This window comes from Sceloporus undulatus, chromosome 2 (assembly GCF_019175285.1).
Source record: "Sceloporus undulatus isolate JIND9_A2432 ecotype Alabama chromosome 2, SceUnd_v1.1, whole genome shotgun sequence".
In the NCBI taxonomy this organism is placed as follows: Eukaryota; Metazoa; Chordata; class Lepidosauria; order Squamata; family Phrynosomatidae; genus Sceloporus; species Sceloporus undulatus.
In genome coordinates, this window is record NC_056523.1 from 280,588,208 (window position 1) to 280,604,515 (window position 16,308).

Below are 16,308 nucleotides of genomic sequence, written 5' to 3' on the forward strand. Positions count from 1 at the left end.
CACCATCTTGAGGGGGAGAGAGGCCAGGCCTGGAAGACAAAGAGCCCCTCCTCCTGATCACCATCTTGAGGGGGAGAGAGGCCAGGCCTGGAAGACAAAGAGCCCCTCCTCCTGATCACCATCTTGAGGGGGAGAGAGGCCAGGCCTGGAAGACCTTTGTCTGTACTGTACACTGTACACCCCTATGATCATTGCGGAATAGCGGTCTATAAATAAAAAAATATTATTATTTATTATTATTATTATTTAAGTGCTAACTTATCAAATTCCCATTTTTTCAATGAGTTTGCTCTTGTTGGGGTTCATTATTCGATTTAGGCCACTTTTTTTGTAGCAATATCCATATTGCAGAAGAAAAAGTGATGAGGCTCAGAGACAATCAATTTAGCAATAACAATAAGTTACAAAAAGCCAGAGATGCGGGTCTGAGGCTGTCGAATCACATACTTGCATCAATAAAGCAAAAGCAAACCAAAACCCATGTAAAAGTATGCAAGTTTGTTATATTCTGAGAAACACAACCATACACTACACAAACCACCATATACAGGTAAAAAGTACAGGTATTCACTTCTTCTAGTGAGCTAGGATCTTCCTTCTTAGTCTTCCTCCTGCTCTCGTCTATCATTTCCCCCCTACAGACTGGCTGACGTGCTTCAAAATGAAGCACTTGGCTGAACTGAACTGGGTCATGCTCATAGAACAGATGTCTTCAGAAAGAACAAAAACAAGCCAGAACCATATGGACTATTATCTTGTGGGGCAGAAACAAGGTTTTAGTTTGGTTTTGCTTTGTTGCTGCAATTTTCTTGCTGCTGCTGAGGGAGACAGGCACTAATAGACTACATCTTGCTGCTGCTGCTGGGGGCCTGCTGAGCTTCAACTGCACTCATGGGATCAATGGGATCGACTGCCATGTAAAAGGAAAGAATGGAGAGGCAGCCACAAACACAGGCTATGGTCGCATCTGCCCTGTAGAAATAATGCAGTTTGACACCACTGTAACTGCCATGACTCCATCCTACGGAATCCTGGGATTTGTAGTATGTTGTGGTACTAAGCTCTCTGACAGGTGAAATATCTCACAAAATTGCAGTTCCCCACATTCCATAGCACTGAGCTATGGCAGTTAAAGAGGTATCAACCTTCATTCTTTTTCTGCAGTGCAGATGCAACCTGTCTCAGGGTCTGCTCTTGTTGCTGTTTATTAACCTATCAAGCAAACTGACATTAATGTAGTGAGTCTCCTTCCTTGGAGGTCTTTAAGCAGAGGCTGGATGGCCATCTGTTGAGGATGCTTTGATTGTGATTTCCTGCATGGCAGGGGGTTGGACTGGATAACCCTTGTGATCTCTTCCAACTGTATGATTCTATGATTTTATGTGGTTTTTTTCTCCTATCTGTTGTTTTTTATATAGGTTACAAAGTACTCAGAGGTCTCTAATTGATAGATGAAATAGAACTGTATGCTGAAATGTATGATCTGTGACATTAAACTAATTAGCAGTTTTTAAAATGTACATTTGATGCCTCATACCCCCCAACTATTCCAATTTGTCTGCAACAGTCAGGATATGTCAGCATTCCATTTTTTCAGGTGCTTTTAAAACATAGCTGTTTCTCTGTTCTCCTCTCCTCCCTTTCCCCCTTTGTCTTCAGCTTACCACAATGGCTGCAAACTGACAAGATGCAAGAGTCTGCACTCAAATCAGGTGTAGGGAAAGAAGAGGGAGAAATGTTGCCCTGCCCTGTAGACTCAGGCAAAAGCAAACTTCTGCAGCTCCCTTGCTTATGTGTTATTCCTTATTAATAGGTTTTGACACCTTGACCACATTTTAATGTGATTTGCTCACATGTGTTCTGATTTTCATCTGTGAAATGTTGGTGAGTATGGTATCTTTAGTATACTGATCAGTCACACAAACTCCATCAAATTGACTCTTATCAGTTTTTATTAAAACAAGCATACACATACAGGTTAATTTTTTTTTAAAAAAAGACTACACAATGGAATATGTGCATCTAAGTTAATGGGTTTAAATCTGGGCCAACATTTCACTGCAAGAATTTATAGGTTTTTCTTCCCATTTACCCCTCCTCTCTTTTGTTAATTGTCCCGCTACAATTCACAGCATTCTACTACACCACGGTTTGTACTGGTGTGTTTTTAGTGCCAAAAAAGAAGAAGAAGATATAAAAACAGGGACTAAAGTTTTTAAAGAAGAAAAGAAAAGATGGAGGTCCTAGAGATGAGTGTCAGCTATAGGTATTCTTCTAAGCTCTACAATCTGTGAATTAACCATTGTGCTTCCATCTTGGCTGCCATGGCAGGACTCGGTGTCACTGATAGTGAGGCCTGCTCCTGAAACACAGAAAATAAAACATAGTTTGGGAGAATTAGAATCCAAAAACACCAGCATATTCCACGGAGAGCAAGCCTGCCCCATTTCTTTACTTGACATTGACTTTCATCTTCCCATTATAAATTTAGCCTTTCTGTCTGGCCTGGATTTCTTGAACAAAAGGAAAAAAAACCTTAAACATACATTAGAAGCCATTGAAGACCCAGCATTTTGACCGATAAGGTCAATCTCATCAAAAGGTAGCTAAAGCGATATTGTATGTCACCACCATATTTGCATGATACTTTGTTTGCCAGTTATTTGGTTGCCTGAGGCACAGAAGCAAACAACACATGAGGCAGAAGCAGCTTGCTTTCTTCTTGGCAGTACAAATAAAAATTAAATAACTCATATTTTGCTATTCCTTCATGACATCCTGCTACCTTCTACGGCTGTCTCTGTCTGTCAAGTAGCGGGTCCAGCCTTGTAAGATGCTTTCAGCTGATCTCTGATGAGATCAACTAAGTTGCTTCAAAATAAAATTCCTCCCACCCCAAATGTATTGGATTTTAATAAAATAATTGTCAACATTGTCTTTAAAGTACTGAGTCTTCACTTTTCTTCTTCCCCATCTCCTCCCATTTGGCTTTTGCAAGTACAGTGTGCCCTAAGTATCCACTGGGGTTTGGTTCCAGCCCCCCACCCCACCCGTGGATACCAAAATTCATGGATGCACAAGTCCCATGATATGCAATGGTAGAGTAAAATGGTATTTGTTATATAAAACAGCAAAATCAAGATTTGCTTTTTGGATTTTTTTTTTTTGAGGGAGGTTAATATTTTCAAACCGTGGTCTCTTGAATCTGTAGATACAGAGGGACAACTGTAACAAATAACACAGAAGATTATGTAGTTTAACTGACAGGACTCTTGTCTTTTTGAAAGATTGCCTTTCTGAAGTGTTAAGGCTTCTTGTTATTATTGTGACTCTGAATATACGCTTACATATACACAAAGAACTTTACTTGTGACCATGAAGTCACATGCATGCACACACATAAAAACCAGAAGTGAGCTGATAATAGGATCCCCAACAGATATTTTCTAAAGTAAATATTTCAACCAGTTTGCAAAAGGATTCAGTTGCATAGCTTGTTACAAAGAGGCCTCAGAGATGGTAATTTCAAAAGTGTTTGGAAACTGTAAGATTCCCAGTTACTTCAAAGGACTACGGTTTCTGGAGTGGTTTGATTGAAAAAATGGCATACATTTATGGCATAATATGACCTTATTCCAAATCTTTAATGAAGTGTTCCTTTGTCTTTCAGGTTGCTGTTTTATTTTTAAGTATCTAATTGTAGCTTTATTTATTATTACAGTAAGATTGTGACAAGGCAAAAAACCACTATTCTGCTTATTTCTTTGAGCCATCTATACTCCTCTTTTGCATTAAGAGCCCCATTTGTTACAGGTTCATGGAACCCTGTAGTCTTTAATGAGAACATAACAATGAATGTGATCATAACCCAAACATAATACACACATACAGATGTAGAAAGGAGCTAAACATTACACTGCTTTTTGCTGTTTCTCTTTTCTCTCAAGCTCCTCATCCTCTCACCGTGTGCCTGCTGCACCGTCAGAATTTCACATCTCAAAGGAAAACATCTGAATGGGAAACATGACCTCAAGGCATCATGACCAATGTTTGCACAATGCCAATAGCAATCCCCAGATAGCATCAATATTACCTAAGTCTGGGCCAAGTGAAGGAATTCCTTGGAGAAGCATTACATCAAGATGATGGTTGGTTCATCAGTTCAATGTTTCTAGAGATTTTTATCTACAAAGATAGATTTTTAATGGCAGAGCTTATTAACTTGATATCTCAAGCATCTTCCATGGGTCTTGATTTCATCATGTAGCAGCAGCAGCAGCAGCAACAACAACAACAACTCAAGAGAGAGCAGCCTGACTTCTTCCTACCCCCACCTCATTTCTTTGAGAAGTGGCATGGACAGATTACTGTTGCCTGAGTGAACACACTGTGCTCTGGTCTCTGGAAAACTAAATAAAGCATTAATAATATTGCCAAATCTTTATTTTGGCATGTCAAGACTTGAAATACCTATTTATTTAGAAGTGCATGTAAGCATAATTAAACACAGTAATGTCAAAAAGGATTAATGCCAGACATTGCTTTCCAGTTAAACCAGTTACAAATGACCAAAGGCTGCAGAGAATCAGCGGAGTGGACAAAATCATTCCTGTTGCAATTTTCATTGGCTTCACAGGAGTTGTAAGTCCTGAATATGCCTGATTGCAGGAGAACTGGTGTCATCAGCTTCTCAGTTAGCAAATCAATTATTAAATGCTAATCTGATGGAAAACCTGGCATACTAGGTTTCATTCTACCCAGCCCCATTTACTCCCCCCCCCCCTTTTAAAGCAAGGTAGTTGATGATCAAACAACACTGTTCTGCTGTGGTTTTTGAATTAAAAAAAGTTTCAAGAGAGGAATCATAAAGTGGGCATAGGCAAGGGGAGGAAAGGCCCCAAGACACCAAATGGTTCATTTATAAAAACAGATGTCACTGTAACTAAGCCATTACCCAGAGGCAGCCTGAGGAAAGAGGCTATTCTCAAAGCAAAGCAGATGAAAAAGTTGATTTATGGAGGCAAGAAATGCCAAGTCATAATATGAAAGAATATAAACTTCTATTGAATATGGTCTCTGATTGGATAACTATCTTAAACTACAGGTTAAGGAAGAAGAAGAAAAAGAAGAAGACAATCTGTTCATGCATCTTGGGAAACTGACAACTCATAAGTTAGGTATAGTTCAGATAAGTTGCCTGTCATAGTTCATGGCAATTTGTATAGTTACCATGAATTTTGTAAGCCATATATTTGGGACTGTCCATGCATCACTGCCCTCAAGAGAAGGAGCCCTCCCTCCATGGCAACTGCCGTCGTCCAGCCTGGAGGGAGTGAGGGGGCGGGAAGGGGCTAATTTTGAATTTTTTATTGTATTCTGTATGTATTTTTATTGCTGTAACCCACCCAGATTCCTTGTGATTGGGCAGGCTATAAATTATTATTATTATTATTATTATTATTATTATTATTATTATTATTATTAACCATTTGTCTGTGGATCCCATGTCATTTTGGACCCACCTTAGATAAAACAGCTCCACATCAAAACGGCTAATAGATGCTGGTTGTTTGAAAGCAACCATACTCTTTTCATGGAAATGGAAGAATTCACTTCAGACAACTGGACTGGGTATATAAAATACAGTGAACCCTTTTTTACGTGGGGCTCGTATATGGTGTGGCGGTGCGTGCGCACCACAGGCATATGCCCCATTATTCTCAATAGGATGTGCTGTCCCTTGCGCCCCACGCACTCCCGTGGGCTCCCTAGCGGCTTTCAGCGTATGCTGAAAGCCATGTATGGTGCATCCACGTATAACGCGGGCACACTGTAATGGTATAGAAAAATTCAAGATGAAGCAAATCTGTTTCAGACTAGTTCCACTATGGAATTTTCAGAATTAACTGTTGCTAGCTACTTACAAAAACAGGATATAGGGCCACATAGAATAGCTTGCCACTGCTTATTTGGCACCCCTACGTGAAGCATGGTTGTGATACGTTAAAATAAGTCATTAAAACAGTTAATTTTACAGGTTCTGAACAGTAACTTGATCTCTTTTTATACAATTCCCAATCCATTTTCTAATGCCAGATCTGAAGTCTCCAGGAACAGATAACACTGCATTTGAATATAAATAGGATATCAAATTCCCTATAAAGCAATGACCTAAAACTATTTGGTGTTCAGGCTGCTAAGACGAGACGTGTTTACCAGTGAGGTTAAGGGTTCATAGGGCCAGCTTGTTCTCAAATTAAAGAACATCAGCCCTAGTAAAGCTGTATGCTGATGTCACACTGGGGATACAATTTCTGAGAAAATTTTGCCTGTATGTTTCCCAAAACAATGATGAACTCTTACATGTTTATTTCATTTTCATGCTACCTTTCTCCCCAAAGGGACCCAGGGGGCTCACAAAATAAAAACATTTTAAAAACTCTACATTTTTTTAAAAAAAGGAATAAAATAACCTAATTAAAATAGTATAAAATTAATATTAAAACATACAAAAGTTAAAAATACCCCCCCCCATAAAAAGCCACCCTGTCATGTTTTCCTAAGGACTTGAGTGTAGCTTTGGCACAGCTTCTGGACTCTTAGGACACATGCATTATTTAAATAACATACCTCTAAAGTGACCTGAAGCAGCTTTATTTTGGCCTGTCTGTATGGGGCCATACTTAGTACAGTCCATCTGTTCAGTATTAGATATCACTCAGATGCTCCAGTGCCTTTCTTAAATATTTTGGCCTATTCAACACCATATGCCTCCGGAAAGGATACCCTGTGTTGTGCTGACTATAGGACAATACATCCAGAATAGTCTAGATTGGGGAATATTATTACACATTATGACATTAGTGATAGATTTTCCCATGTTTCTATGAGCACATCCATTCAGCAGGGCTTTTTAAGTAGCCAGCATTTTTAAAAAAGGCTATTACAATACAATAGATTGTATTTCATACAGTTTTCCCAAAGCCAGGAATTACAACTCCCAGAATCACCCTGCCATCATGGCCACTTACAATGTTCCTATGCTCAGAGATATGAGCAGACTTATGGAAATCCTCAGGCAAACCTATCACAGGGATTTCTTAGTAAGATTTGGGTTTGCCATTGCCTTCCTCTTAGGTTGAGAGAGTGGGATTTGCCCAAGGTCACTCAGCTGGTTTTTTTGTGGCTGAGCAGGGATTTGAACCCTGAGCTCCCCGTTCCTAGTCCAACACTCAAACCATTACACTATACAGGCTTTTAAAATTTCCATTGTTAGGAGCTGGTAAAGCTGCTGTACATGTGTGTTTCTAAGATGGGCACTTTAAACTTTGATTTTGTTTTGTTTTTGTTATTCTGAGAAGCTTTGCTAGAGACTATGGTGGGGTACAGACCACCCAAAAAGGGTGGTCTGTTGGCACCTTGTTTTGCTGTGTGAGGAAGCTGCAGTGGCCAAACCGTGCGGCTCCCTCACACAGCAAAAAGAACCCGCAAAAAGCGGGTTCTTTCTGTAGTGCCATTGTGATGTCACAGTGCCTGTTGCGTGAAAATGGCAGTGCCCGTGTGTACAGGGTGCCGCCATTTTGATGCCCTCGTCACATGCTAGGGGTGAGGCACATATGGGTAGTGCGCTCTCGGCCAACCCCTAGCATGTGACAAGGGTTCACTATAGGTCCGTCTAGATCGGGTGTTTATTCCCTTAACCATTACTGTTGTTCTGCAGTACTTCCAGGAGATCCAAGAAGCTCCACTTCCCATTCCTTGCATCTTCATTCACTTTTGTGTGATTGTTGCTGATATGCCCTTGCCACTGTTTAATTTTCTCTTCATGCCTGTAGCCTTTGCAACAGACCAACCACTCTGCTCAGTTTGTGGATCTATACATTTGTCCCCTGTTTCCTGCCCATGTAAACTTAAAGCTGTGACAAATTCCCACCACATTCTACTACTATGATGGTCAAACCCCTTTCTTTTTAAAGTTTGGTAGCGTAGTTTGACTGTAAAACACAGGCCAAGTATTTGTTCAAACACTATCAAAAGTTTATTGTAAAACAAGAAATTAAACTGTGACTTGGATTTAAAATGGTTATAGTTGACTGGTTACTTAGTCGCAAGTTGTTACTTAAAATATTAATATAAACTCCAATCTCAGAGTCCAGCTTACTCAGAGTCTCTTACTATAGACTCTTTAAACCTAACACCATCCCACTTTGGACTTATCAGACCCTTTCGTTGTCTAAAATCAACTTTAAACTGTTTAAACACAGCCTCTCTCCGGCTTCTGTTCCTCCAACCAACCCTTCTAACTGTCCTCTCAGAATTTTTCTACTCTGCCCAGTCGGCTTCCCATTGGCTGGTCAAATGCTCCTTCCTGATTGGCTGCTAGGCAGGTCTATTCATCACAAAAGGCAAGCTCATTCTCTCTTATGTCCCTCTTCTGTTCTTGTAGTTATCTCACCATGTAACTTTGTATTATCATCCTAGCCCAGACTGATCTCAACTTGCTTCCTAGACTCTGAAGTTGGTTATCTGAATTAGCAAGAAAGTATACTGCAATTCAAACTTGTCCATGATAATATTTCTGTTTCACAGATGGCCTCTTAAGTCAAAAAAGAAAGCAAGTGTGAGCCTGAGAATCCTATTCAGGTATTGGGACTACCAAATGACATGACTCAGTCTCCCAATAATCTTATCAATACAAGAATAGCATTTTCCCATGCATATTAATGTTTTATCTTCTATGAAAATCAATAGAATATTTTAGAAAAAAGTGGTACCTAGATATTGGAAGTGTCCAGCCAAAAGCATAATGGTTTTTAAAATTATATTTACTTTATAGGGATGGAATTCACACTTACAAAGGTGTAATTTAGAGTTACATATCTGTAAGTGATTCATATTGATGGTCCTTACATGGTCACAATCATGGTTCTCTAGCCATGATCATAATTGTGCCCCAGCATACTTTATTTACTGGGTATCATCCACTGCACTGAGAAAAGGAGTTCAGGCCATCCTTCTGCTGGCCGTCGGGGTGCAGGTGGATTGTGTTTCCACCCATCAGTGAGTGAGGCTGTGACAAGGACTTGCAACAGGTGTCTTACTTGTCACAGCCTCACCTGTTTGCAGAAGGGGAGTGGTGTCACTAGGTTTGGCTTCACCCAGTGCAGTCACTCATGGTGTCATCCCCCCGGACCTCTTCCCATATCACACTATACAGAATCCTTAGTAAAAAAAAATGTATTAATGATTCCTAATTCCCATATATCACTGAATTCAATGATAACAGTTTTGATATAAACAACTAGCAAAATTAAAAATGCAGTCACCCCTCAGTTCCCGTGGATTCAAGATCCGCTTTACTCACATATACGCGAACAGGAAATGGAGGTAAGCAATGACCTCCATTCAAGCCAATGGGGCTTGAATATGCATGCATTTTTATTTTTGCAGGGGATCCAGAACAGATCCCCCACAAAAACAGAGGGGTGACTGCATATCTTTAAATTACAATATCATATGCACAGTGTAAATGCATTTCTATGTACATAGTTTCATATAGTTAAGGTGAAAATTTAATAAAGATGTGATGTTTTTAAAGATTAAAAATTAAAACCTGTGGCCTCTCCTTTCTTCTCCCACTGAGCCTGGCCTCACTCACATCATCTCTTCAGCATCTTAAAGGGATGCAGGTGAACACCACAGCTTGTTTCTGCCAAAACACAGATGCTTAGGGAACAGTTTAGTGTGTCAACTGGTGTAGGCCACATCCCCTGCACCCCACTAGTGATGCCTCTGGAAGAGGAGGTGGAAAATCAAATTACTGCAGCCTCTCCTAGCACATGTATCCTTCCTTATTAATAACTTATGGCATCTTGACTGCACATTGATGTTGTTTGGTCACATGTGTCCCAGTTTTCATTTATGAAAGGTTTTAGGGTATGAAACCTTGGTGTTCCAACATAAAATATGTGTGCTTTAGAAAAAGACAAAAATCACACTTACCAGTTTTCAAAGCAAATATAAGATCATCAAACTCTTGTGATTCTTCATCAGCCACCAAAGAGCTGTTGCTAAATCCCCCTGGCATTGTATATGCACTGCCATTCTGTGGGCTTGGCTTAAAGATAGCACTGGCCTGGCTGACAGGCCTCAATGATGCCCTCTCCCAATCTGCTGGCATCTTTAGAAATACAAATTAAGAATAATTCAGTTACTACAGGTGGTTCAGTAAATGACTCTCAACTGAAAGAGTTTGCTAACAAACAAACAAACCAGAATAATTCAATATAAATGTTTTGCCTTTCCAAAAATGCAAAAAAAATCTACTCCAAATGTTCTTCCCTACCATTGTGTAGGTTGGGTAGAAATTTCCTGAGATACATGTGAGTAGTTTAGATTACATCACCTTAATGTCATTCTAAAAAATATTTGTTTATGTGGAACTTTTTTTTCTATAAAAATAAAGCAAAACAAAGCCAACCAAATAAACAAAATGTCTCTTTTCCTCTTCAATCACTAATATTTTAAGATATTATTATGAGGCTACTCCTAAAGGATCTTTTATCTACTGTAGTTAAAAACATTAGGAATAGACCCTCTTCTTGAAACTATGAACAGATATTCTTTCCAAGATACCTTTCTTGGTCAGAAAAATGACTGCTGCAACTCCAAATATCTAAAGAAGTGAAAGGATATAAAAAGGTGACTTAGGCCCATTACAAACGGGCAAAAAGTATGTGCCGTGCACGTATTAAGGTTAGAAAGGGGCGTCCTTTCCGGACGCCCCTAACCCTAGTACTCGCAGAGTGCGTACAAAATGGCAGTGCCCGTTCTACACGGGCGCCGCCATCTTGACGTTGCAGAAGCCTTGCGTCCGCACATCGCATGGCAGAAATGATGCCGTGAGTGTGCCATTGGCACTTTGGGGCACCATTTCCATGGCGCAAAAAGAAGCCGCTTTTTTGGCTTCTTTTTGTTGCGCAGAGGAGTCGCGCGGTTTGGCCACTGGGGCTCCTCCACGCAGCAAATGACAGCGCCGGCAGACCGCCCTTTTTGGGTGGTTTGTAAAGCACCTTAGGGCCTGAACAGACAGACCAAAATAAAGCTGCTTCGGGTCACTTTAGAGGTGCTGTTTAAATGACACACGCATCTTAAGAGGCCAGAAGTTGCACCAAAGCTGCGCTCCAATCCTTAGGACTGCAGCATGACTTTGGTGTGGTTTCCGGCCTCTTAGGACACATGCAGCATTTAAACAGCATACTTCCAAAGTGACTCGAAGCAGCTTTATTTTGGCCTTTCTGTTTGGGCCCTTAATTTCCATGTGCAGACTGTGGGGAAAAGGAGGAGAGTGAAGTGGATCACTCCTGTCCTTATCATGCAACCGCGCAAAGATTATATGATGTCGCACTTACTGTATCATTATTACATTGTTATCATGAAAATGTGCAAAGATTATCAGATGATAATGCACTTATCCCGTCCTTCTCCCGTTAATATAAATTGATGGTGCCATTCCACTTCACTGATGGGAGAAGAATGGGGTAAGGATGGGGGTACTCTACTTTACTCCCTCCTTTCCCTGTGTGATAATCTCCTCTGTAACATGATGAGTACTGTCCAAAAGGATTACAGAGAAGCCTAACTGTTGCAAAACCATTAGCACATCAGTACTACAGCAATATCAAACCTGCCTGGGGGTGTGAGACCAAAAGTCCTGAAGAATTGTTTTCTTCCATACCGAGCTGTCCACCTACTGAGCTAACTGCATATGGACCTCCTAAACACCACAGTATTCTCTGACACACATGAAGTTGGGATCCAGGAGCAATCTTCTTCACCCTCTCTCAAATCATCTTCCCCAGGAGAGTTAAGACCTTCCATTTGGGGAAAGCTTTCAGGCCAAAGTAGTTGGTCTTATGTGACTTTTCATAGAATCATAGAAACATGAAAGTGGAATGGGATCCACAGGTCACTGAATATAGCAGCCTACTCAATACAGGTAATCTAGATACAGAATCACCAGCAGGTAGCCATCCAATGTCTTTTTGAACTTGTCTAGAGAGAGAGAGGGAGAGACTCACCATCCTTCCAGGTAAAATTCCACTGCCAAACTGCTCTTACCATCAAGAAGTTTCTTCTAATGTTCAATCAAAATCTACCTTCCTATAACATAAAAGTTGCCCAACCCTCTGGGACAAGAGAGCAAACCTGAACCCTCCTCTCTGTGACAGCCCTTTAGATATTTAAAGAGTACAATCAAGTCACCCCTCAGAGTTCTCTTCACCAGGCTTCACTCCTTCAAACTTTCCTCAAATGTTTTGTTCTCCATACCTTCTATTATCCTTGTTGCCCTTCTCTGAACCTGCTCCAATTTGTCTATATCTTTCTTAAAATGAGGTGACCAGAACTCAACACAGCATTTCAGATGAGGCCTGACTACTGAAGAATACAATGGAACTATTATTTCCCTTGACTTGGAAAAAAATGCTTTTATTAATGCAGGCTAAAATATAATTTGCCTTCTTTGCTGCAGCATCATGTTGCTGGATCATATGATCAACAATAATCCCAAGATCATTTTCACATGTATTACTGCTAAACCAAGTACCTCCATTTTAGTACCTATTTGGTTAAATTAATATTTTTATAGTTATTTTTATTTCCTCCCTCTTTCTTTGGGTATTGGAAGAAAGTGCCTTGAAAGGTAGTGCACTCTTCTTTGGAACTTTTTGAGCTCAGGTTGAATGGCCACCTCTCAAGAATGCATTATCTGTGGACTTCTGCACTGTCAGAAGGGTGGAATTTGTGATCTTTGGGATAACTTTTAACTGTAATTCTGAGATTCTACTATTCTACTGATTCTAAGGGTCACTATTCCACTGTTTTATGGAGGATTTAATTAATTTTATTTTAAGTATTTTTAAAGGGTGGCTATTTTTTTACTTCATCTGAGTACAGGAAGTTTTGTTTCATGAAAAAAAATATAATGTTTGCTCACATTTTAAGAATTATATATATGAATATCAACTGCTTGAAAATAATGGATGCATATTGTAAAGTGGTATACTGCTGTCATTAAGACACAAAGACTGCTTTTTAAGAATTGAGTTTGAACATTATTATCCTATGTTCATGTCCCTACTAAACTGTGAAGCTCATCAATAACCAAATTAAACTTCTGTTCAACACAATTTCCAGTGAGTTTATAATAATTGAAGGTAAGTGCAAGGGATTTCCACTGTCAAAACAGCGTAAGAAGTGGCTACAATTCTTTCTACAGTCTCTGCTGCAGTTCACTATCACCACCACCATTTTTTTCTAGGTTTGTACTTTTTGAACATTTAAAAACCCTAAATCATTGGTCTCTTCCATAACGTGTAGTATGGGCCCAAATAGTTGTAGTAGATAAAACTAAATAATTTCTCTCAAGGCTGGTTGGGCATATATAAGGGCATATATAACGGTATATATTCCATTTATTTATAAGTGCTCTTGGAACTAGCATTAGCTTGCAGATACCCAAATAGTGGAGAACCATGCCTGGAGCACATTCTTCTCATGTTTAGGAGATTCATCAGCTGCACTCCTATCTGGATGCTATGGATTTAGCTTCTATGTTGCTTGCTTGATTACTTCTTGATCTGGCTACAAGTAAGTAGTAACTGAGGATGGTCTTTGAAAGCTATCTGGAGATATCAACAGCTCTGACATGCAGCAGGATTGCTGGAGGCTATCTGCATATTAGAACTGGTTCTTCCTGCCCTGCATAGATTATCAACACTGTTTCTGAACCAAATTCAAGGTGCTGTTTTAAAACAACAAAGTCTTAAAGGACATGGTTCCAGAATATCTTAGGGGATGCTACCTTCTGGCTCTCCCCTTCTCTGAACCTGTGAGTTATGATCAATTGTAGAATCATTGTTCTAGGTGCTATCATTGTCAACATGAACTTATTGTCTATTGAGGCCCGAAACAGATGGGCCAAAAGTGCCAGCTTTGGGTCATGCTGGGAGTGTGGTGTTTACATGACATATGCCCCAAACGCAACCACAATCTGCGCCAACTCCATGCCAACTCAGAGGAGCCGGCATAAAAAGGAGTGGCAAAAAGATGCTCCATGCAGGCAGTTGGGTTGAGGACTGTGGTGATGGCCTGGATCGGGACTGGGCCCATATGAATGCCACAGTCCCGTCTGCAAGACCTCTGAGAGAATAGTGATACCAGCATTATGGAGTGCTCTCCTCGGACAATTACACCAGGCCTGCTCCACTGGAGTTTTTAGTTAACTAGTTAAAACATAATCTTTTCATGATGCTTTTAGTGAACAGAGTGCCCAATTATTCTATTTTTTTATCACTTACGTTAGTGTCAATGTTCTAATAATACAAATGTGTACATGCTTTTCAGAAGTTAAGTCCTGTTGGCTTTGACTTAGCTCACTCCCTGATAACTAGATATGGGACTGAGATTTAATTACTTTTACAATACTGTTTTATCGTATATATTTCCTTTGTTGTGACCTGCTTGATGAAAAGCAGCACATCAATGGAACTATAAATAAATACATAAACTACTTTCCACTATTTGGCATGCCTCCCTCACAAGAACTCTTTGGTGTAGATCACTATTATTTCAGTCACAGAGGCAGAGAACTGAAATGTTGTGATGTAGATCTTTATTATTTCAATCACAGAAGCAGGGAACTGAGACTGAGAGGTACTGAACACCTTACAGCTACATAATGTGTCTGAGGCAGAGATGAAATCTTAACCCAAATCACTAAGAGACATTCAACTCTTGGCTTTGCTACAGGATTTCTTAATATGCATGAGTACTTTATTATTCTTAGTAAGAAAGGTGAAGTAATGTCATTACCTCTTCCATTGCTGCAATGAGATTCTGAGTAGATTTGCTGATTTCTCCTCCTGCTGGTGGCATTCCACTGCCATGAGTGAAAAATGCAGAACCTGGGCTTGTATGTCCATTCATTTCAATGGTGTAACTTGCTTTTACCGGGCAACAGAGCTGATTGTGCAGAATAAAATATACCACAAAGACATAAAGACCCTGAAAAGAAGGGAGGGAATGGGAAAAGGTAAGTCTTTCTGTATTATATCAAGACTCTTAAAGACATTAAGAAAACCACTTCATGAGAAGATTCTACACTAAATAGCAGATTTCTCACAGAATCCCCAGGAACAATGGTCACTATAATTGTCATGAATACCTTAAAAATGCAAATGCCAAAGTAAATCACTGCCTTGGAAAGTAACAGTAAGGTTATGCCCTGAGCTTTCTATTAAGATAAATTGATAATTAAAAATGGGTATTTTAACAAATCCACCCAACCATGAAGTAAAGTCAAGAGGAGAGCAACAAAGATTCGCTTTCATCACAATGCTGTAGAAAACAAAAAGCTAAGGCCCTCCCAAGGATATAATTCTTTTAGGTAGCACCTTTGGCACGATTACTGGCCTGTTGGCTCACATCACAATTTCAGTTCCCTGTGCTGGCGTTGATAGATTCTACCCTGCAACACTCCTCTGTTCTCCATTTCCTGTTTTAAGGAGTTTTGCAAACACTACACTTAAACTTGTCTGGTGTGAAGTGTGTGTAGTTTCTACTGTCTTTCTTTCTTTCTTTCTTTCTTTCGGCACTTGGTAACCTTAGGTTTTCTGTAATAAATGACACAGAAGTAATACCTTTTTCAAAGGTACCCAGGGGCATGAAATTGGTTACTAAGGCGGGATACACACCACCATATAGTACGTATTGTATACGTACTAGGGTTAGGAAGGGGCGGTGCTTCCGCACCCCCCTAACCCTAGTACGTATACAATACGTACAAGATGGCGCCGGCCCTTCTACATGGCCGGCGCCATCTTTACGTACTGGACGCATAGCGTCCAGACGTGTCACAGTGCTAATGACGTAGCGAATGCGCCCTTGGCGCTTCGCTACGTCATCCGTGCGCCGCAGAAAGAAGCTCCGAAATGGAGCTTCTTTTTTTGCTCCGCGCGGGAGCCGCGCGGTTTGGATGCTGCGGCTCCCGCGCGGAGCAAATGGCGCCGGCGGGGGAACGCCACAAAGCGGCGGTTTGTATCCCGCCTAAGATTATAAATAGAAAACAATCTTGCACCTGACGGCTGACACTTGGGAATTTAGATATATGTACCTCTAAATATGAAAGAAGGCCAGGAACACCCATGTTACATTTGTGTACAGCCCATACAGCAAACTACACTTCATCAGAGAAATCATCTTCCAGTGGGTCCCAAATTTCAAAATGTTACAATTCTTTGAGAAGTA

At 40.2% G+C, this 16,308-nt stretch overlaps 1 protein-coding gene across 1 annotated transcript in view; it reads right to left on the reverse strand.

Moving 5' to 3' along the window:
• Positions 1-1,934: 1,934 nt before the first annotated feature.
• ADGRV1 (adhesion G protein-coupled receptor V1) overlaps positions 1,935-16,308 on the reverse strand; it is a 384,090-nt gene continuing 369,716 nt past the window's right edge. The window contains 3 exon segments of the mRNA XM_042447787.1: positions 1,935-2,362; positions 10,003-10,180; positions 14,875-15,066. Of these exon segments, the coding sequence (XP_042303721.1) occupies positions 2,244-2,362; positions 10,003-10,180; positions 14,875-15,066 (489 nt within the window). The 3' untranslated portion in view covers positions 1,935-2,243.